General features: G+C 41.0%; 1 protein-coding gene across 1 annotated transcript in view; it reads right to left on the reverse strand.

Moving 5' to 3' along the window:
* The window catches only part of XPO6 (exportin 6), a 224,626-nt gene that overhangs the window by 41,619 nt on the left and 159,891 nt on the right, over positions 1-23,116 (reverse strand). Inside the window, exons 14-15 of the mRNA XM_030211002.1 lie at positions 11,021-11,113; positions 432-576 (exon numbers count right to left, since the gene is read on the reverse strand). Of these exons, the coding sequence (XP_030066862.1) occupies positions 432-576; positions 11,021-11,113 (238 nt within the window). The remainder of the gene's footprint in view (positions 1-431; positions 577-11,020; positions 11,114-23,116) is intronic.

The raw sequence follows: 23,116 nt of genomic DNA on the forward strand, positions 1-23,116 counted from the left end.
CAAGCAAGATATGTCTCAGCTTAGTTTTCAGTTCTCAATCTTCACCTGCTGGATGATGGACACAACTATCACACAGGTTCTGGAATAGTGGGAGGCTATGTAATGGAAAAGTGTATTAAAGCTTTCTTCTGTGGCTTGGGGCAGTGCAATAGATATGACATATCTGGGGTGTTGCACAAATGAAACATTAATTGCCTAAGGAAAAGGCTGAAGGCCAGCAAACATAGGAAAAAAGCATGTCAATCTTTAACCAGCTAGGTAACCTTGCGGCTCTTGGTTCCTCCTCCCCACTGTAGTGATTGTTGGAGAAGACTAACCAGCCTCCAAGCACCAAAATGTAAACAGCTCTCTGGGTGTGCATGAAGAGGGTATTAATGAAAGGAAGCCTATAGGGCCTCTGTGGAGATTACCTCCACCTTTTAGAAACTTACCTTGGAACTAATGAGTGGCGTGATGGCCTCCATGGCACTGGAGAGGAGTGAAATAAATTGTTGGGGATTCTGTCTATGGACCTCATTGTAAAACTGTGCTAACCAATGAGAGTATGCCTGCAGCGTTGCAAGTGCCTGGGCGTGCCTAATAAGGAGAAGACACACAGAATCATAAAGATAAAACCACAACATGTTACCTGTGAAATTTAACAGAAATAAAAAGCAAATGTCAAGCTTTGGGGAACTTAAGTTTGGTTAAAACAATATAATTTGTAAGGAAGCATCAGATTAAGACAAAATATCTTGTCAAGAGGATTATGAAGGCACAGTGCGCGGAAAAAAAAAGTCACTGATAAACTAAGTAGCTTTGAACTCATTTTCCAGAATGCCAGATGACTCACAGACTAGTGCTGTAACCCTAGATCCTTACTGGCAGTTTTATTTTCAAATTCACACTTTAGCTGTGTATGCAGTATGATTGTCACCTGAGGGGAATTCATCACAAGGAGTCCTATAAGCACTACTTTTCTTTAAAAAATGAAAAATAAAATGGCATTGTGTTCCTTAGGTTTTAAAAAAGAGTGGTTTGTTTTTTGTTTACTTGATTTTTTTTTAATTAAAATCATTTATAACACACCGTCTCATATAGTTCACAGTGGGGCTCATTTTCAAAGTTCTATAGGTTATTATGCAACTTTGTAAGTGTAAGTGCTTTGAAAATACACCTCAGTGGCTCACAATTATACAAATACAACTCAGTTAATACAAACATAAAAACAAACAATGAGCAACAACATTCCTGTTGAGGGGCCCAACTGTGAATACCAAATAGTTTGTTAATCCACTCGTAAAACCTTAAAAACTGTATCAAGTTAACAACTGTACTACAAAATGCCTGAGAAAAGAAAGCTTCTTTCAAAAAGAAGCTAAATAGTATCCTGACTGCAGATGCAACTGTCATATAGGAACATACCTATCAAATGCTGAAGGTTCTGTAATGATGTTTTGATATTGCTATATATCTAATATGCCAAAAAAATTCCACCCAAAACAGAATATTTAAAGCAAAAGAAATATTTATGCACAGTTTAATATACTGTTATTTCATCATGCCCCAGGTGAGGTTGGATGGCACGGCATTAACTCCAATGTTCAACAGCATTCAATCTCAGCCAAAAGGCCATGAAGGGATGGATCTCATTTACAGCATAAACATAGCATGTTTGAATCTACATTTGCTCTTAGGCATTTGCTCTTGATTCTATGTATCTGCAGAGTACAGTTTCATGTACTTACTCACTGTGCAGCACATGAATGTAAATGGATTCTACCAACAAAATGGAAGGTAAAACATGACTCCGCAGGAACCTTCTAGGAACCTGATTTTAAATTCAGTTGTCAACATAAGAAACCTTGTTAAGCCACTTAGATTCCAGCCTTGGAGAAATGCAGTCTCAAAACCCCTCAGTGTCCATCACTCCTCCATGAGAACTCTGTTTCAAGGAAGCTCTCTTCATAATAAATCTCTCTATACTGCATGCTGGAAACTGGAATGTTCCAAACAGCAATAATGTAAAAGCCATTACTGTCTAACAACAAAACAGGGCTTCCAGACCCACTGGCACCAAGAAACTAGTGAAGGAATAAGTACCTGTCAAGCCAAACTGGTAAAGGGTCCTCCATCAATTTTAAAAATAGAATAATATCTATGTAATTTATGACTGATAGATTGTATTATGTTTTCCCTGGGTATCCTAGCACATGCAATCTGAATGGAAACAAGCAGGAGTCCTATTCTTCTTGAACATAACATGTTAGATGTAATTCAGTTTATTGTACCAAATATTAACCCTTGCATGCACCAACACTATCAGGTGCAGGAAAAAACATGAACTGGCTGTGCCCTTAAGATAATTAGAAGAGCCTAACCTCCTCTGGGATATCCTTTTCCAAAGACTTTAGAAATATCATGGAAAGGCTAGTTTAGATGAAAAATCTCATCTTGCTGATGAAAGTTGCTATCTATTCAGTCATGTGTTTGAGCTGGCTCTGAACACTTTGACAAAATCCTTTTAAAGTCAGTCAAGACCTTCAAAAGCAAAAATTACTTACCTGTAGTAGATGTTCTCCAAGGACAGAAAGCATATATTCTCACATGTGGGCAATGTCATTCATGGCACATGGTGCGGACACTGCCATAGTGTACTGTGACTAAAACCTTTAGGTAGTGCCTCCATCGCGCATGCGCGGGTGCCATCTCCCCAGATGCTCATGCATGGGACTAGCAGTATAATACAAAAGCTAAGGAGACAACTCCAGGGGAGGTGGGAGGGATGTGAGAATATATGTCTGCTGTCCTCAGAGAACATCTGTTACAGGTAAGCACTTTGCTTTCTCAGAGGACAAGCAGGCATAATATTCTCACATGTGGGACTCACTAGCTGCCAGGCTCACAATGTTAATAATGAACTTGGTAACTGAAGCAGAAAGTGAGCCTGGCAGAAAAAGAGGCCTAGAGGGAGGACTGCTTGTCCAAACCGGCTATCCCACCTGGAATGCTGCTCCAGACAGTGGTGAGCAGGGAAGGTGTGGTCAGAAGACCACGTTGCCCCACATTGCAAATTTCTTCAATGGAGGCAGAGTGGAAATGGGCTACTGAAGCTGCCATGGCTCTTAACATTGTGAGCGGTGAAATGGCAATGAAGGGTCAGCCTAGCCTGACCATAGGACAGGGTTGTCCAACCTCGGTCCTTGAGGCCACAATCCAGTTAGATTTTCAGGATTCCCCCAATGAATATGCATGAGATCTATTTGCATTCACTGCCTCCATTATATGCAAATAGATCTCATGCATATTCACTGTAATAATACAAAAAGGACTATCATACAAAAACAATCAACAATCCAAATATATCAATATATAATTTGTTGAAAATATAACCCAAAATCTCTAAAGACAATATCTAATAAACAAAACTCTAAGGCCCCTGTTTACTAAGGTTCGTGGCATTTTTAGCACATGCTAAAAATTAGCATGCGCTAATGCTAGACACACCCATAGGAATATATGGGTGTCTCTAGCGTTAGCACAAGCTAATTTTTAGAGTGCGCTAAAAACATTTGTGCAGCTACAGCGTGGCTTAGTAAACAGGGCACTAAATAATTACTCTATTTTAACAAAATAAATATGCTAAAACATTCATCATATAAACTCCCACCAAGACCAAAAACTTTCAAAACGTCCTCCCTGGGAATTACAAACAATATCTTGATAAGCGAATCTTATTATTAAACTGAATATTCATGAGAGATTTGCATTCAATGGAGGCAGTGCATGCTCTCATGAACATTCATTGTGGATATCCTGAAAACCTGACTGGCTGGGGTACCTCCAGGATCAGGTTTGGGAATCACTGACACAAACTTTAGCTTATCATGCACCAATCATTTTGCATTTTCCCCAGAGCACAATGTTCATTTTTAAAATACAAATAACCAAGATCCACAAAGTTTTTGATCTTCACAAACAGCAAACTCAAACCAACCATGTAAGCCGCATTGAGCCTGCCATGAGTGGGAAAGTGCGGGGTACAAATGTAACAACAACAAAAAAAATGCATATACATCTCTTATACCATCAATGTTCCACAAACACTGTCCAAGGCACAAGTAGTAGAAATGTTGCATGACAATTTCAAAAATCAAGTTTCCAAAGCATATCCAATGCTCCAGTCCATCAGAAAGGGACAAAGCTTGTTGTACCCAAAGCTCTTCAACAGAGGAATCTAATCAGAACACCACCTTGGTCTCAACATGGACCAAGTTTCACAATATGCTCCAACAGCAATGAACAAAAACAATGAGCAAAAGCAATGAACAAAAAAAAGTGAGGACAGATTGAAGAGGAAATCATTAGGCTACTCCAGGGACCTGCTTGCTGCTCTAATAGAACTGACCATAACTTCTGAAGCTGTCAAAGAGAAGCCACATAGACATATTTCTCTTGGTATTCCACCAGCTTTACTACAAGAGATTTATTTGACCCCTGATGCAGGGCTTTGATGCCGAAACACAGCCATGTCGGGTCGTTTTGAAGCTATTATTATAGACTTCCTGATTTCCTCTTCAACCTGTCCTCACTTTTTTGTTCATCACAATATGCTCCCTGAGGAGACCAAATTCTACAAAAATAAAACACTAAAAACAAAGTAAAAAAAAAAATTAATCCTAACTCAACAAATTACAAAACAAATGCAAATGAAAATCATACTGTCTGCCACATAAGAATTGGAGAACCCGAGCCTCTCTGTAGACAGAGGTTACACTGTATGTCCCTGTGCTCCAGACCAGAGCACTGCACACACCAGTTATGGGGGTCTGAGAGTACACTTTTTAAAGTCACTCTGCACCCTCTGTAATGGAGGGAAAAATGGACGATGTAAGGTCAAAAGGCTCAATGGTACAGGGAGATCGAGTAAATCTCTAACCGAAAATGGTCACTGCTCCTCAGCCAACCCCCCCCCCCCCCAAACAAACAAAAACTACGGCCTCAGAGGCCCACAAAGGCCAAAAAACGAAAAAGAAAAAAAAGAATTAAAAAATATATTTTGGTTAAATTTAACAATGAGAAAAGAAAAATATGACAGAAAAAATATCCCAAAAAGCAAAGACACCAAATAAAGTTTGACATGCTGAGATTAAAAATCTAACTTCTCTGCTCTGTGGAAAACGTTCGAGCATCAGGCAGGAAGGGAAAGGGGAGGATGGGAGTTGACATTTTGCCTTTTCATGGCTACAATCAAAGCGGTTTACATATTATACAGGTACTTATTTTTGTACCTGGGGCAATGGAGTGTTAAGTGACTTCCCCAAAGTGGGAATCGAACTCAGTTCCCCTGCAGTGGGAATCGAACTCAGTTCATTTGCTCTGCCGCTCCCCAGTGCCTCTCCACTCTAGTCTCTCCCTACGCCCCCCTCTTGGGTACTCCGTTCTGTAGATAAATCTCTCTTATCTGTCCCCTTTTCCTCTACTGCTAATGCCAGGCTCCGTTCCTTTTATCTTGCTGCACCTCACGCCTGGAATAGACTACCCGAGCCTGTACATCTAGCCCCGTCTTTGGCCGTTTTCAAGTCCAAACTTAAAGCCCTCCTCTTTACCACTGCTTTTGACTCCTAACCACTACTACCTTGCCCTGTCCTTTTATCCTCACCTCTTTATTCCCTTACCCTTATTGTTCTGTCTGTTTACCTGTCTTATCTAGATTGTAAGCTCTTTGAGCAGGGACTGTCTTTTGTGTATGGTGTACAGTGCTGCGTATGCCTTGTAGCGCTATAGAAATGATAAGTAGTAGTAGTTCTCCAGGATCAAAGCCCACTTAACTAATCAGTAGGCTATTCCTCCACTCCCGCACATGTGTGGTGGGGGGCACTGCCTAAAGGTTTCAAAGTAACAGTACACTATAGCAGTCTCCGCACCAGGCTCCGTGGATGATGTCAGTCATATGTGAGAATATTATGCCTGTTAATTTATTTTTTATTGGAACTTATTGGAATACATAGAAAAGAAACAGCAGGGTCTCCCCCCCCCCCCGCCAACCTCACCACAAATGCACAAGAAAAAGAATGGTGAAAGATGGCATAAAAGAGATGGAGAAGAAAAAAAAAGAGAAAAGGGGCCATGCGAGCTAAATGATTGAAAAGCGAAACTGCTTACACAGAACAGGGTTCTCTAGTCTGTCAGATAAAATCAGATACACAGTAGATAATGTCATCCAAGAAACTGAGAAAGAGAGCTCTCTCAGATATTTTTTTCTAAGCATGCAGGGAACTCCTATACAGCTTCTACCTCATTACAAGGCTGAAGTGTCAACTCCCTGAGATGGCAGGAGCATCTGTATACTGCATATATACTACAGTAACAAAGCAGTATACGATTTACAATTTTAATATAATATTACAGATAAACAGTTCAGTTAGATACAATCTATAAACAGATCACTTAATATATTGAAACAATCAAGTTTTTAAAAAGTTTATGAAAGATAAAATATGAAGAAACATTATGAAGATCCTCAGGTAAGGAATTACAAATAGAAGGTCCAGCATATGAAAAGGCTCTTTTTCTATTTGTTGAGAAAGTTTTAATGACATCAAGACCCAGGAACTGCAGAAGACTTTGCGATGAATGAAACGTAATTCCAGCCAAGAAATATATTTTATCAGCTTGCTACAAAGGTAGATTGGATGTCCCAAACTATACGATTTGTAAGCCAAACTCAGTAACTTGAAACTAATACGCGCAGCCAGTGCAATCAGTACAACACTAGATTAATATGATTAGATCTCTTAGACCCTGTTATTAAATGGGCAGCTGTATTTTGTACCAATTGTAGGCGCTGAAGGCCCATTTTACTCAGTCCAATCAAGAGAGAATTACAATAGTAACTCGTAACAAAAGCATTTACCAATTTTATCAAGTTGCCTTTGGTTAATACAGGTTTCAGTTGTTGCAACATCCGAAGATGGAAAAAAAATGAGATGTTGCAATATAGCCTATTTGCAGATTAAATTTCAATGCATCATCATAACGAAAACCTAATGCCATTATATCCTGCAATATTTTAGGAAAGACATGTAAAACATTATGTTTGTGTGAAAGTCCCATCACTGATGATTTATCTGCATTTAAAATTAAATCGTGTTTGCACATCGTCTGCTAGAATCTGAAGTTTTATTAAACCCAGAAATAACCTCTTCTTGATCATTTTTCATAAAAATAAGCTAGATGATATTAGCAAAAAAAGTGGAAATCAATTTCCCAGCTGTCCAATAATTTTGCTAAAGGTTCCAAATATAAATTGAAAAGAATTGGTGAAAAGTGATCCTTGCAGAACACCTTGTTCTAGAACCCTTTTGGTAGAAAGTTCCTGATTTGAACAGACTGACTGTGCACAATGAAAAAAATAAGACTCAAATTACTGCAATACCACTGATTTATTGCCAGTTACTAAAATATTGCATTAATTTTACATGAGACAACGTATCAAAGCCTGCAGAGTTAGATCTCACTGTACCCACAGGGCATCGCAGCCCTGATCAGCCTTTACCCATCTCTCATCCACTATTTCTAGCAATAAGGATTCAGTGCTGTGATCACAGTGGTATCCTGATTGTCGATGATGTAAAAGATCACTGGCATCCAAAATCATTCAATTATAAAAGAACAGCTTTCTCTAAAACCATTGTTAAAAAGACAATATCAGAAACTGGCCTAAAACCTGAATATCCCATCACATACATTTTTCCCTTTCTTAAGAATTGGAGTAATTATAGCTTTTTTGAGATAAGATGGAACATTGTTAGTGCTCAAAGACAAATTGTTGAGGTGGGTCAGAGATGGAGCGATTGAATTTGTACATAAAGACAAATAACAGAAAGAAATTGCATCTAATAAAATGGCTGATGAATTTGTAGACCGAAGATATTTAGCTACTTCGGTGTGAGTCACAGATTGATCACAAGCACCACTCAATTCATCAGATACTGCTCAGACTCAGCCAAATCAAGGGAGGACCAAATACTGCTATTCAAGGAGTGAACAAAAAACAGAACCCCCCTCAAATTCAACACCTTATTGTCACAATAATCAGAAAAAAGTGGCAAAGAACCATCAATAACGACACCAACCAATGATAACACTAGATTTGAAACAAGTTTAAAGAGATGATTATTATTATTATTAGCATTTGTATAGCGCTACCAGACGCACGCAGTGCTGAACACCTGATAAAAAGAGACAGTCCCTGCTCAAAAGAGCTTACAATCTAAATAATACAGACAGACAAGACAGTTATGGGTGAGGGGAGGAAGGAACAAGGGGAGGGCAATTGTGGCTAGGAGCTAAAAGCAGCAGTGAAAAGGTGGGTTTTCAGCAAAGATTTGAAAACAGGTAGAGATGGAGCTAGACATATAGGTCCAGGAAGTCTATTCCAGGCATAAGGTGCCGCGAGAGAAAAGGAGCGAAGCCTGGAGTTAGCAGTGGAGGATTATTCCCCATCTCAGACAATTTCTTTTTTATATATTCTTTTTAAAATCTCCTGATAAAAATTTACTTTGGGCTCTGCATTTCTGACGCAACTCATCAAATGAACATTTACACCACTTGCGTTCAAGTTGACACAAATGACATTGCAAAATAAACAAATCAGAATTTATTTCTAGGAATGGAAGAAGATACAACCCACTTAGGGTCCTGTTTACTAAGGTGTGCTAGCGTTATTAGGCAGCTAAAAGCGCGCACTAACCATGTAGATGCCCACAGGACTATTATGGGCGTGTACACGGTTAGTGTGTAATAAATGCTTAATGCGCGCTAAAAACGCTAACACGCTTCTAGCGCAGCTTAGTAAACAGGGCCCCAAGTTTCCAACAACTCATTCTCAAAATTTTTAAGAACATATGCCACTTTTCTATTCCCTTGTCCAGATTAAGATTTTCAAATAAGGAAATTAGTGATGACACCTCTTCCGAGACACATCTGTACGTATCATCTCTTGTTTCAGACCAACCTTTTTTTTTTTTACTATTAACTATTTATTTCCATTAATAACTGAGCTATCATAATGAAAAAAAACACCATGAACAACGTAATGAGCTGACCAGCTTACTGGGAATTCACTATCAAAAACCCACTGATCAGAAATGACATAAGAAACATAAACTAGGTCTAAAACATTACCATTTTTGTGTGTTGGAGCTGTAATCAATTGCTTAAATCCAAGATCTTTCATGCTTACCTTCTTACCTGATAAGCTCTAATTGCACTAAGTTGAATCCTTACTGAGTTAGTCTTGAGACCCGCTTCTGATAGATGTTGAAGGTATTCAAGCAGTTTTTGTATAGGGCAAGTGAAGGGATCTATAGCCTTGCCCTCACCACTAGACAATACACTTCTTCCATTTAAATCCATATGTCCTCTTAATGGAATCCTTCCTGGTAGCTAGATACGTCTGTGAAACAGTTAGGCAAGGTCAGGGAAGACAATGTCAACCTCTAACATCCAAGCTGTTAGGGCTAGGAACTCTGTGTTGGAATGGAAGAATGCCCTGTTCTCGCATGATCAGTGTTAGAAAATACTAGCCTCATAGGACTCCTGATTGAAAGGTAACCATGTTCCTTGATCTTCCTCAGTGTTTTTCCATATGATTTGAAGATGCTTCTGGATTTATTTCTATTCCTCAAACTATGCAAAGCCTGGTTTAAATGTGCTTTTCAATGTTGATTGCTTGCTTACCTGTAGCAGGTATAGAAGAAAAAGAAAACAAATCCAAGGGGAGGTGGGAGGGTATGTGAGAATATATAGCCTATTCTCAGAGAATATCTGCTATAGGTAAGTATCCTCGCTTTCTCCGAGGACAAGCAAGCTAATATTCTCACATGTGGGGAATCCTTAGCTACCAGGCTCACTGGAAACAAGAACCAATGACGAATTGCACCTTGCAATGGTGAGGTCAGAACATAGACGAACCTGAAACCACTTGCAAATCGTCGGAAGTGTAGACTGGGACAGAATAAAATGGGCCTAGGCGGGTGGAGTTGGATTCTAGAACCCAAATTAATTCTGCATTACTATCTATCCAAATCGACTGTCAAGTCGGCCATGCTCTTCAGGCATGCTTCTTGAAGCAGAAATGAGATGTGAATGTGTGGAATGAAGACGAAATAGCAGCCTAGCAAATTTCCAAATGGAGGCTAACAACGGAGCCAGGGCTCTGGCATTGCAACCTGTAAGAGGATCCTCCTGGGCAGCCCAGCCTGGGCATAAGGAAAAGAAAATAAGCTGGTAGCCAATGATGACCAAATCCACTTGGGATGAAAGGAAACAAAATGTTGTCTGTGGCGCTAAGGCCATTTCAAGGAAAAAAGGCCAATGCTTGCCTACAGTCCAAGGAGTGTAGTGTGTGTTTTGATGTCTTTGAATACCCATGAAATAAAAGGTCTATAGTACACTTATCCTACAGACAGTTACACCCCTTTAAAATAATTATTTGCTCAGTTCACTTTTTGTTTGTGGTATTTTCATATTAAATGTGTGGGGGTGAGGTGGGGGTTGTGATAAAGATCAGCAGAGCAGTAATTACAATTTATTTAGATTCATAAAGGTTGTGATAGTGGCTAAGCTGGAGGGGATTTCAAAAACTCTTTTCAGGAAAAAAATCCGAATCAAACTGAAAGAAGAGAGAAATTAATGACTGGTAGCTGGAAAACTGATCTGAAAATCAGGTCCTGCTTACATCCAAGAATTATAGCAATCCAATACTATCCAGGGAAACTTTCAATGTCCAATAAGGCCTCTGATCACAAAAGGCAAAATCCATATCACATGATCTGAAACAGAAAACTGGGTGGACAATGAAGACATATATGATTTAGTTTAAAAAACGGATATAAGTAGAATTTGGATAGTTTCTTAGTGAAGCAGTGTATAACATCAAGTTCTCCATGACAAGCTTTTTAATCAAATCAGAATACTACTTTTCTTTTTAACCAGTTTTCCTAATTTCATCATGCAAATTAAATTTCATACTTACACATCAATGAGGTCTGGTTTTAGTACAGATGGCACAGCAGTTTCAATGTTGAACAGTTTGAATTGAGAGCCATACAGCGTGACTTTCACCAACCTGTTGGAAGAGGTAAAAACCAGACATTGACATTTGACAATCTAAAAATTACAGAAGATTAGGCAAGGAAATGGAGGCAGAACCACCGGCAGCTAATTATACTTGCTACTTTAGAGGAAGGAAGTGGTTAAGAAGGTGAAACCAATTTAGTTTTCTGTAGCAAGTGCCCTCAAATGGGTGATGTCATCTGATGGAGCCCATGTGGAGAAAGTTCTGAGCTTGACTATGCATGTACACTAGTTCCTGTGCTGCACTGTGACACAGTGCCATCTCAGTTATGTACCTTACCATAACACAGAGCTCAAGGGGAGGTTGGGGTTACACGAGGAAAACTGCTATAGGTAAATATCTTGATTTTGTCCGTGGGCAAGAAGGTTAGAATCTCCTCACAAATGTGACTCCCTAGCTAAAGGGAGCCTTTAACATAAAAAGGAGGAAAATGAAAGAAACTGACCAACAATGAGCAGACAATTTTTTTTTAATATTGAAGGCAACTTTGAAATCTTAAAAATGGGGGTGGGTAGGGGAGAGCTAGGGCTATGGAGTTGGATTCTAAACCTCAGACTCCAAACAACAGACTGAGTAAACCTGTTCTCTCATTGGTAATACCTTTCCAAAGGATGACAAGAGAACGTATGAACCAAAGTCCATGTCACATGTCTGCAACTCTCCAGAGAGGAAAAAAAAACATCACGTGGGTTATAGATGCAGTCACAACCCTGATGCTGGGAGCTATGAAATGACCCTTTAAGGTTATTCAAGCAGTTTTTGAGTGGGATAGAACATGATCTGGAGCCTTACAATCACAAAACACTAATCTCCTCCCACATCTGTAGATCTCCTAGTGGAGACCCTTCTAGAAGCCAGAAGTGCCTCTACAAGCTGTCAGGCACGTTTAGAACAACTTTGGTTACTCACAACATCCAAACTGCAAGGGCAAAGGACCTAACGTTGAGATGCAACAGAGTTCTCTGTGCCTGCTGATTAATGATGGAGAATTCCCAAGTCTGAATGGCTCACTGATGGATTGACTGTGTGTATAGTCTATCAGTGACTCTCAATCAAATATGTCATATTTAATGGACCAATGGGTGCTGTTGATAACTAATGTTCATGCGAGGCTCAGTGCCATGAGACTGTGTTAGTGTTTGTACTGAATTTATTTTTGATCATTGGACTTGAAAATGGTTTTTGTTTTGTAGATTCAACTGTTTTGATTCTATCCTCCTGAGGAAGTGAGACATGATCATGTTGAGAAGTGGAGGAGAATAACATAGTAACATAGTAGATGACGGCAGAGAAAGACCCGCACGGACTGGGGGGTGGGGGGGGGGGGGGGGGAGAAAACTGGAATGTGGTAACTGTTGTAGAATAAGTAGTGTGGCATGTTATGGGAGTCGTTGGCTCCAGAATGTTGTTAAATTGATGGTTCTATAAAAAATTTCTAAATTAAAAAAAAAAAAAGAAAGACCTGCACGGTCCATCCAGTCTGCCCAAAAAGATAAACTCATATGTGCTACTTTATGTGTATACCTGACTTCGATTTGTATCTGCCATTTTCAGGGCACAGACAGTAGAGGTCTGCCCAGCACTAGCCCGCCTCCCACCACCGGCTCTGCTACCCAATCTCCTCTAAGCTTCTGAGGATCCCTTCCTTCTGAACAGGATTCCTTTATGTTTATCCCACGCATTTTTTAATTCCGTTACTGTTTTCATCTCCACCTCCCGCGGGAGGGCATTCCATCGCGGGAGGGCATTCCAAGTATCCATCACTCTCTCCGTGAAAAAATACTTCCTGACATTTTTCTTGAGTCTGCCCCCTTTCAATCTCATTTCATGTCCTCTCGTTCTACCGCCTTCCCATCTACGGAAAAGGTTCGTTTGCGGATTAATACCTTTCAAATATTGAACGTCTGTATCATATCACCCCTGTTTCTCCTTTCCACCAGGGTATATATGTTCAGGCCAGCAAGTCTCTCCTCATACATCTTGTAACGCAAATCCCATACCATTTTCGTAGCTTTTCTTTGCACCGCTTCAATTCTTTTTACATCTTTAGCAAGATACGGCCTCCAAAACTGAACACAATACTCCGGGTGGGGCCTCACCAACGACTTATACAGGGGCATCAACACCTCCTTTCTTCTGCTGGTCACACCTCTCTCTATACAGCCTAGCAACCTTCTAGCTACGGTCACCACCTTGTCACACTGTTTTGTCCCCTTCAGATAATTCTATTCACCCCAAGATCCCTCTCCCCGTCTGTACATATCAGACTCTCACCGCCTAACACATACGTCTCCGGTGAATTTCTACTCCCTAAGTGCATCACTTTGCATTTCTTTGCATTGAATTTTAATTGCCAAACCTTAGACCATTCTTCTAGCTTCTGCAGAAGATTTTGTATTGATATTAAGTATTTTCACTTTCTACACTTTTGATGGAATTTATATATGGACACTTAGATTTGGTGCACTAACACCACAGATAAGTTTTTTTCTGTTAAGATCTTTTTACTAACTTGGCGCAATGACTAAACAAGTGATTGCCAGGTGGTGTTAAGTATCACGAGGGATAACAAAATTTTGTTTCTGAGCACTATTTTCACTTAAATTTTGAGCAAATTTAAAATTTGTACGGTTCTTTTTTTCTTATTGTTAATTTGAACCATTGACTTTGGGTCCCACACTTCTTGCTTTTTTTGCTTTGTGGTGTGAATTTATTTATTTTTTTGTTGTACTTGTATCCCACATTTTCCCACCTATTTGTAGGCTCAATGTGGCTTACAATGTTCTGTTATGGCGTTCACCATACCAGAGTAAACGATAACAATTGGAGTTACACAGAGAACATGGATGACATAATAGAATTAAGCAAACAGATATAGGAAGAGAACAATTCAGAACATAACGTAAAGTGGTGATGTGTTACATTTACAGTTATTGATCGTTGTGGTATGCCTTGTTGAAGAAATAGGTCTTCAGAGATATACGAAAGTTAATTAGTTCGTAAATTGTTTTTAGATTAAGTGGCAATGCATTCCACAACTGCGTATTCATGTAGGAAAAGCTAGACGCATGTGTAAATCTGTATTTCAGTCTTTTACAGTTAGGAAAGTGAAGATTAAGGAATGTGCGGGATGATCTTTTAGCGTTCCTGGGTGGTAAGTTGACCAGGTCTAACATGTAGGCCGGGGTATCTCCGTGAATTATTTTATGAACTAGAGTGCAGACTTTGCACGCAATACGTTCTTTAAGTGGAAGCCAGTGTAACTTTTCTCTTAGGGGTTTTGCACTTTCATATTTTGTTTTTCCAAATATGAGTCTGGCTGCAGTATTCTGGGCTGTTTGCAGTTTCTTGATGAGTTGCTCTTTACAACTAACGTAGAGTGCATTGCAGTAATCTAGGTGACTTAGCACCATTGATTGTACCAGGCTGCGAAAGATGATCCTTGGGAAGAAAGGTCTTACTTTTTTCAATTTCCACATTGAATGGAACATCTTCTTAGTTGTATTCTTCACATAACTTTCAAGTGTAAGATTTCAATCGATGGTAACTCCAAGAATTTTCAGGGTGTCTGAAACTGGAAGAGACAAGGTTGGTGTGGTTATGGTGGTGTATTTGCTTGTGTTATGTTGTGAAGTAAGTATAAGACATTGAGTTTTTTCTGCATTGAGTTTCAACTGAAATGCATCCGCCCATGAATGCATGATTTGGAAGCTTTGGTTGATGTCATTAGTGATTTCCTTTAAATCATGTTTGAACGGGATGTAGATTGTGACGTCATCTGCGTAAATAAGTGGGTTGAGGTTCTGATTGGATAGTAATCTGGCCAAGGGTGTCAGCATTAGTTTGAAGAGGGTTGGCGAGAGGGGAGATCCTTGAGGGACTCCACATTGAGGTATCCATGGGGCTGATGTAGTCGAGTTAGATGTCACTTGGTATGATCTTGTGGTCAGGAAGCCTCTAAACCAATTAAGAAAGCTACATCCAACTCGGAAGTATTCTAGGATGTGTAGTAATATTCCATGGTCAACCATGTCGAAAGCGCTGGACATGTCGAATTGTAGGAGAAGTATGTTGTTGCCGGTTGCAATAGCTTGTTTACATTTTGTTAGGAGAGTAATTAGCACTGTTTCGGTACTGTGGTTAGACCGAAATCCTGATTGGGAGTCGTGAAGTATTGAAAATTTATTTAAGTAGTTGGTGAGTTGCTTGGTCACCATACCTTCCGTTAGTTTGGTTATCAGAGGGATTCATGCTACTGGGCGATAGTTGGTTAAGTCGCTTGTACTTTTCTTTGTGTCTTTAGGTATAGGGGTAAGTAGAATATTTCCTTTCTCCTTTGGGAAGAGTCCATTTTGTAACATATAGTTCAAATGCTTCGTGAAGTCTGATATGAGTTGTTGAGGGGCAAATTTTATAAGGTCATTAGGGCATATGTCTAGTTTGCAGTGGGACTTGGCGAATCTTTTGAGCGCTAGGGAGATAGTATCATCCGAGAGTGTGTCGAAGTTAGTCCAGGTTCTGTCAGCTGGGTGTTCACCAGGGATTGGGTCTAGACAATCAAGGAGTTTTATGTAGTCTATGGTATTGACAGGTCTCATGAGCCACAGGACTGCTTAGACTTTGTATCAGAGAAATCCTCTGTTGAGGGTGCTTCTCGATTGTTAGCATCTAGGCCTCAATGCACCACCAATGGCTCCACACAGACGAAAATAATCCAGGCAATGCACGGGACTCAAGGATTGGTGTGGCCTCCTCCTACCTTGATGTTGATGCCATCAAAAATTCTGGATTGAGCCGGATGCCTGGCAAGCTGCTCCTCAATCTTCCTTGAAGATTGTTAGTGTCAAAACAGAGGGCGGGACACTGAGCGAGAAGGGAAAGGCTGGAGCGGAGGTGAGCCGTCACTGCAACTTAAAAAGGTTTAAACGCCGGGCGGCAACGGCAGGAATGGAAAAGTCGGGGAGCTGAGGGCGGGCTCAGCGGGGGGTATGTGGCGGAGGAAAAGGCGAGGAAAGGTCACAGCTTGGCTGGGGAGGTTTAGCCTCCCCAAGCCTCTTATACAGGGCGCCTATGATACTGATGGCTGTCCAAACCTGATGGATCATGCTGACATATGATGTCAAGGAAGATCAAGGTCTTCAATGTGTCCTCACTGTCTGGTGCATCTCAGGGTCATTTAGGACTAATTCCTCAGATGCCAATGAATGTGGATCGGAGAAATCAAAGAGCCTCTATTTTTGCTCTTCACGGCTACAAAACCCCTACAGTCAAACACTTGTTATATGTAGAGGGCTTACATTCTGTGCCCAAGCAATGCAAGCATCAGTTTCAAGTACTGGTGTCTGAAAGTCTTGCCATACCACCTTCATTTGAAGTCACTGGGAACTTTCTTCTGGGACATAGCACTGAAAAATATGACTGAGGCAAAAAAAGAAATTAATTTCTCTTTTAGTCCCTCCAGACAAATAAATAGTCCAGTGAAACTGCCTAAAGAACTGACAAATGGCAAAAAGTGGCAGTTGTGGGGTGGGGAAGAAAACCTCAAGAAAATGAAAAAGCCTTTACTAGAAAAAAAAGTGAGGGAAAGAGGAGGCAACTTAAGTATAAAACACTTAAAAAAAAATAAAGGAACCACCAAACGGAAAACACTTTGCAAGTTCCACTGAAACCAAAACCGAAGCATCTCTTCACAACAATGCAGTGCATCTGTATAATCAAGCTCAAAAATTTTGCAGAGTTGCAACAAAGCTATAGAAAGCTTTTCCCACACAGCCTCTGGATGACAACACCCATTTGTGAGGACTTTCTATCCTCCTTGCCCTTCAAGAATAAAATTTCTGCATCTTATTGCTCTGTGATATGAAATACTGGTTTGACAGAAAAATGGAAGAAGAAAAATTCTGCAAATCAACCAAAGTACAGCTGTGGCATGCAGCAGCACCTTAGAGGATTGATCCAGTTTTAAAGGAGGTTATGTATGGACTTGTGTTCCATTGAGTTCACACTGAAGACTATTGCCGAAACTTGGCCGAGTAGAGTCATTCTTCAATAAAAATGTATGTGTACTCTTGGTTTTTTTCCTCCTTTCCTTGACCACCACTGCAGTTCTTTGAACCTTTGATACGCACATAAAACATTAATTTAATTTCAGGAACTTTTATTTTGCCATCTGAACTATAGATGTACAAATTGGATTATAATTAAATCATGCAAAATGCAAATTAACCAAAACTGTCAGTTAAATCACAAAAAACATTAACTACAAGTCAATAATAATTCCTCTATTTCCCTTAAAAATGATTAATATTCTATAGGCACATAGCCATGGGTGGGCCTGGGCTTTTGCTTCAGGCCCACTGAGCAGATGGGTGCACCATTCATATAGCTGGCATGGATCCCCCAAGCCCTACCAGCTGAAAACATCCAGAGCCCACCCTGAGGGCCCGATTCACAGAGTCCCCGTTAAAAAACATGTGCATTTAGATCCTCGGTAGAACTTACAGATTTGGAAAAAGCGAGTGATGCTCAAAAGAAATTGCATGCAAATGAGCTGCACACAATTTCAACAAGCAGCTCAGTAGGGAAAGTGCCTAGCAGATGCACACAGTCTCTTGGTAAGTGTACCTGTTCTGCACATGTGCTTGGGCTGGTGTACTCTTTCCTTTCCCCTGCAGTACTTGCTAGCTCCACTATTCCCGTCTCCTTTCCCTTGCAGTTCTCCTTAGACAGAGTATCTTGCAGCCACACAAATGAAGTGACTCTCCCGTGACGTCACTGACCCAGACCAATACCAAAGCATTAAGCTTTAAAAGCTATCACAATATGCACGCGTGCAGATTCCCACTCTAGTCCACACTGTATACCATCAGGCAAGAACGGCCCCTTTTCAGTTTATTTCTTTCTGAACTGATGGTCAGACCCGCTGACTCAATACTCTCCAGTGTAGTTTTCTCATGATTATATTTTTTTGTTTTTTTTCTTTAATTTTTGTTTTCTTCTCCACAATTTCACTCCTTCGTTAAGGAACTCAATTTGGCAGTTTTTCTCTTCCGTCATGTCGGCAAAGAAACAGGGCTTCAAATGCTGCAAAGACTGTAATAATAAAATGACTAACTTAGATCCTCACGATCAGTGTGTTCGCTGTCTGGGGAAAGCACACTTAGATTCCAACTGTGACAAGTGTGCTAGCATGCTCCCTCGAACACGAAAAATTAGAGATCTTGAAATGAGAGCCGTTGTAGACGAGTTACCTTATCAGACATCCTCTAAACAGCTTGGTAAGACAGCTACAAGCAAAAGAAAACACTCCGACGAACCTCTGCCTGGTAAAAGTTCGGAGGGTGCAGTTTCTATCATGAATCAGTAGCCTGTTCAACACCTGCTGATTTCTCCTCAGTTTCTGCCACCACAATTTACTACTTCTGTTGTCGGTGCTGAGACTCAGATTCAGGACATGCCCCCTATATCTCCTCCACTGGGGCTGACAAAATCTCCTGCTAAACGAGCTAAAATGCTCACTGATCTTCAGCATGGCACCGAATCTTCTCACTCTCATTGGCACCGATCTGACTCTTCACTGCCTCATCATCACAGAGCTCACTCTCGTCAGCAGCATCATTCTCTGCACCGGAGCTCTTCTCCTACTCGTCAGCACCAATAGAGCTCCTCCCATTATCGAGCTGGCTCCTCCCACCCATCATCGAGCTGGCTCCTCCCCTTCTCAGTGGAACCGATCTAGCTCCTCCCCTTCTCACTAGCACAATGCTTCCTCTCAGCAGTTTTATGGCTCCTCTTCTCCTTCTCAAACCACTCCAAATCAGATACCATCTCTTTCTCCAGAATGCAAACAGGATTTAAACAATCAAGTGGTGCCTCCTAAGCATAACTCAGCGGTTTTAGGCATAATGCCTACCAACAATATCTCCTCCTCTTTTCAAGTGTCACAATCTAATCAAGATATTCTCCATCTCCTTTGTGAATTTTTATGAAAAAATCAGAACCAGCAGCGTTCGACTTCTCAGGTACCTTCAGACTCAGCAGCTGCCTTCTCACGTTCTGCCTTCTCATAGGAAACGTTCATGGTCTGTGTCTACATCAGAATCCATGGCAGCAGAAATTTTTTTGGACTAAGAATCTTCTCCTCTACATTCTCAGGGTCACTCTAGGTGTTCTTCTCCTGATAACCATTCTGATCCCGATGCGGGCACTCCGGGTTTACCTTCTGACCCCTCACCTCTGCAACCATCTAAGTCACCCCAACCTGAGGATACTTCTTATCCCACATTTCTCCTCAAGTTAGCATCAGCTTTGAACATTCATTCAACTTCGCAACCTGATTCACGATCAAAGAAGCTACAAGCTCTTCGCTACAAGGAAGCACCGAAGGAAATAATAGCATTGCCATTACACGATGTCCTCACAGATCAACATAAACTTGTTTGGTCTACTCCCTGCACATCTACGCCTACAAAAAAGAGCCTAGATACAAAATACAAGGTCCAGGATACTTTGGGATTTGGTAAGCCGCAGCTATCTCATCAATCTATAGTAGTTCATTCAGCCATGCGTAAGCATAAGAGCTCACGGGATCATTCTAATGTTCCACCAACTAAGGAAATGAAGCTCATGGACTTATTGGGCAAAAAAATGTATCAAAGTGCCATGCTCAATGCCTGGATAGGGCTTCATATTTTCCATTATACCGACTATAAATTCACCATACTGGACAGTTTGTCTAAAGCGGTTGATTCTCTCCCAGCTACAATGCAACCTCAACTGCAACCATTACTCCAAAACCTGGAAGAATGTAACTAATTTAATCAGAGCCACCCATGATTCTTATGACACTTCAGTTAAGAGGTGCTGCGGTGGGCATTTCCACAAGATGTTTGGCTTGGTTAAAAGCGTCAGGTCTCCGCGAAGATGTTCACAACTGGGTAGCTGATGCCCCTTTTGTACAGGAGACAATCTCTTTGGTTCTAGGGTTAAAGACGTTATCGATAACATCAAACAGGATTGCATAATTCTAGATACTTTAGAAGATGGCAATCTCAACCAGCCTAGATCTTCTTTTCAACTTTCATCATATGTAACTTCTAAAAGGAGATACAATTCTCGTAAACCATAAGGTCACCTCTCTCCTCAAGATTCATGGGTTCCTCATCAACTCGGAAAAATCTCAACTCCTTCCAGTTCAACGACTCGAGTTCATAGGAGCAGTTCTTCATACACCTCAGATGCTAGCGTACTTGCCTCTCAGCAGAGCCATGCAAATTCACATTCCTCACCTGAATCATGTATCATTCACCATGGCTCGGACATTATTAGTCCTTCTGGGTCATATGGTGGCTACTATACCAGTAGTACCTTTAGCAAGACTACATATGAGGCCTTTACAGTGGCACTTGAGGGACCGATGGATCCAAGCTCTTCATCCTATGTCAACAAAGATAGGACTTTCTCACAGTCTGAAAACTTCTCTGCAATGGTGAACTCACACCCCACATCTCCTTCAAGGTATGCCATTTTGGCCTCCTCTACCTTCAATTTACCTAACCACCGATGCATCCAAACAGGGGTGGGGAGCACACATGAACTCTTACAAGACACAAGGTCTTTGGATTCATGAAAAGACATCATACAGTATCAATCTCCTGGAGCTGCGAGCCATCAAGATGGCTCTTCACACACCTCTCTCATTAACAAATTCACGTTCAAACGGACAATCAGGTGGCAATGTACTATATCAACAAGCAAGGGGGTAGTGGGTCCCGACAGCTGTGCATGGAAGCTCTACATATCTAGCATGTGGTCTTAGGTCTCCAGTCTACAATCTCAGCAACCTAACTACCTGGGGTGCAAAATGCCTTAGTGGATTCACTCAGCAGAAAATTACAGCCACACGAGTGGTCACTCAAGACCACTGTTACGCACGCTCTCTTCAGCAAGTGGGGTCACACTCTCATCGACCTGTTTGCGTCCCCTCTCAACGCCAAATGTCACAGATTTTGCTCAAAGTTTCCCATTCCGAGCAGAAGACGCTTTCCAAATTCCATGGACAGAAGGCCTTCTCTATGCCTTTCCTCCAATTCCACTTATTTCCAAAATGCTCCATAAGGTGAAATCGGAAAGAGCATCTTTTTTGTTGATAGCTCCATACTGGCTAAGACAGGCATGGTTCACGTTTCTCCTAAATCTAACTTTGAGGCCCCCACTTCTGCTGGATCCGGATCTGATAACACAACAACAAGGCAGTCTTCTTCACCCAGATGTCGCATCTCTCCGTCTCACGACTGGGCTGATTGGTCCTAATCGAGCATGATATTCTCACAAGGCGTTCTTTTCTCCTCGCCTCTAGAAAAGACTCGACTCTGCAATCTTACACAGAAAAATGAAAGCGTTTCTCCAGCTGCTGTTTCCGTTATCGTCTCCACCCTGACACTGTATCTCGTGTCTTAGATTATCTTCTCCATCTTTCAAAATCAGGGTTATCATACTCGTTGATAAGACTTCATTTGTCAACTCTCTCAGTGTTCCATGACCCATTGGACGATTTGACCCTCATGCAACATCCTGTTTCAAAAAGATTCCTTAAAAGACTCATGCACCTTTACCCTCCCATTCGTCCACCAACTCCAGCACGAGACCTTAATTTAGTGCTGAATGTGCTTATGACTGCTCCTTTCGAGCCACTTCACAGCACGGAACTCAGATACCTTACTTGGAAAACACTGTTTTTAGTAACTTTGACTTCAGCACGCTGTATTGGTGAGGTCCAGGTTCTCGTCCACTATCCACTGTATACTCAATTACTCTATGATAAGGCCGTACTTCGCACTCACTCAAAGTTCTTACCTAAGGTAGTCTCAACTTCTCACTTAAATCAAGTAATAGTACTTTCAACTTTTTATCCTCCTTCACATGATTCTGAGGATCATAAGAGGTTTCATACTCTGGACTGTCTGAGGGCTCTAACCATTTATCTGGATAGAACCAAATCAAAGAATAGACCCTCTCAATTATTTCTTTCACTTCGGTCTACACTTACTACTACTACTGTTTAGCATTTCTATAGCGCTACAAGGCGTACGCAGCGCCGCACAAACATAGAAGAAAGACAGTCCCTGCTCAAAGAGCTTACAATCTAATAGACAAAAAATAAAGTAAGCAAATCAAATCAATTAATGTGTACAGGAAGGAGGAAAGGAGGGTAGGTGGAGGCGAGTGGTTACAAGTGGTTACGAGTCAAAAGCAACCGCAACCAGGGATGAAAGGAACTCTATCCAAGTGGATTGCGAAGTGTATCACCTTATGTTATCATCTTGCACAGCCATCTAATCCCTCAAACATTCAAGTCACAGCTCATAATCTCAGGGCCATGGTGGCCACAAGGGCTCACTTGCAGAGAACTTCCTTATAAGACATTTGTAGAGCAGTTACGTAGTCAATGGTGCACACTTTTATGAAACATTATTGCATCGATACAACTTCATCTACTGATGCAGTTTTTGGTCATGCTGTCCTTTCTTCTGTACTCTGAGGCGTCAACTACCACCTCCTCCTCACACAGGTACCAGTTATTTTTTCAATAGACATATGTATGTTTCTTAATCTGTTACCTGTGTAGCTTGGGAGTCTTCATTTATGTGGCTGCAAGATACTCTGTCCAGGGAGAAATAAAAGTTGCCTACCTGTAACGGTAGTTCTCCATGGACAGAAGATCTTGCAGCCACATAATCCCTCCCAACCCTCCCTTAAGTTGCCGCTAGCTACTATATCAAACTGAAAAGGGGTGGTTCTTGCCTGATGGTATATAGTGTGGACTAGAGCAGGAATCTGCACGCGTGCATATTGTGATAGCTTTTTAAGCTTAATGCTTTGGTACTGGTCTGGGTCAGTGATGTCACGGGAGAGTCACTTCATTTGTGTGGCTGCAAGATCATCTGTCCAAGGAGAACTACCGTTACAGGTAGGCAACTTTTATTTCTCTGGTGC

This window comes from Microcaecilia unicolor, chromosome 8 (assembly GCF_901765095.1).
Source record: "Microcaecilia unicolor chromosome 8, aMicUni1.1, whole genome shotgun sequence".
In the NCBI taxonomy this organism is placed as follows: domain Eukaryota; kingdom Metazoa; phylum Chordata; class Amphibia; order Gymnophiona; family Siphonopidae; genus Microcaecilia; species Microcaecilia unicolor.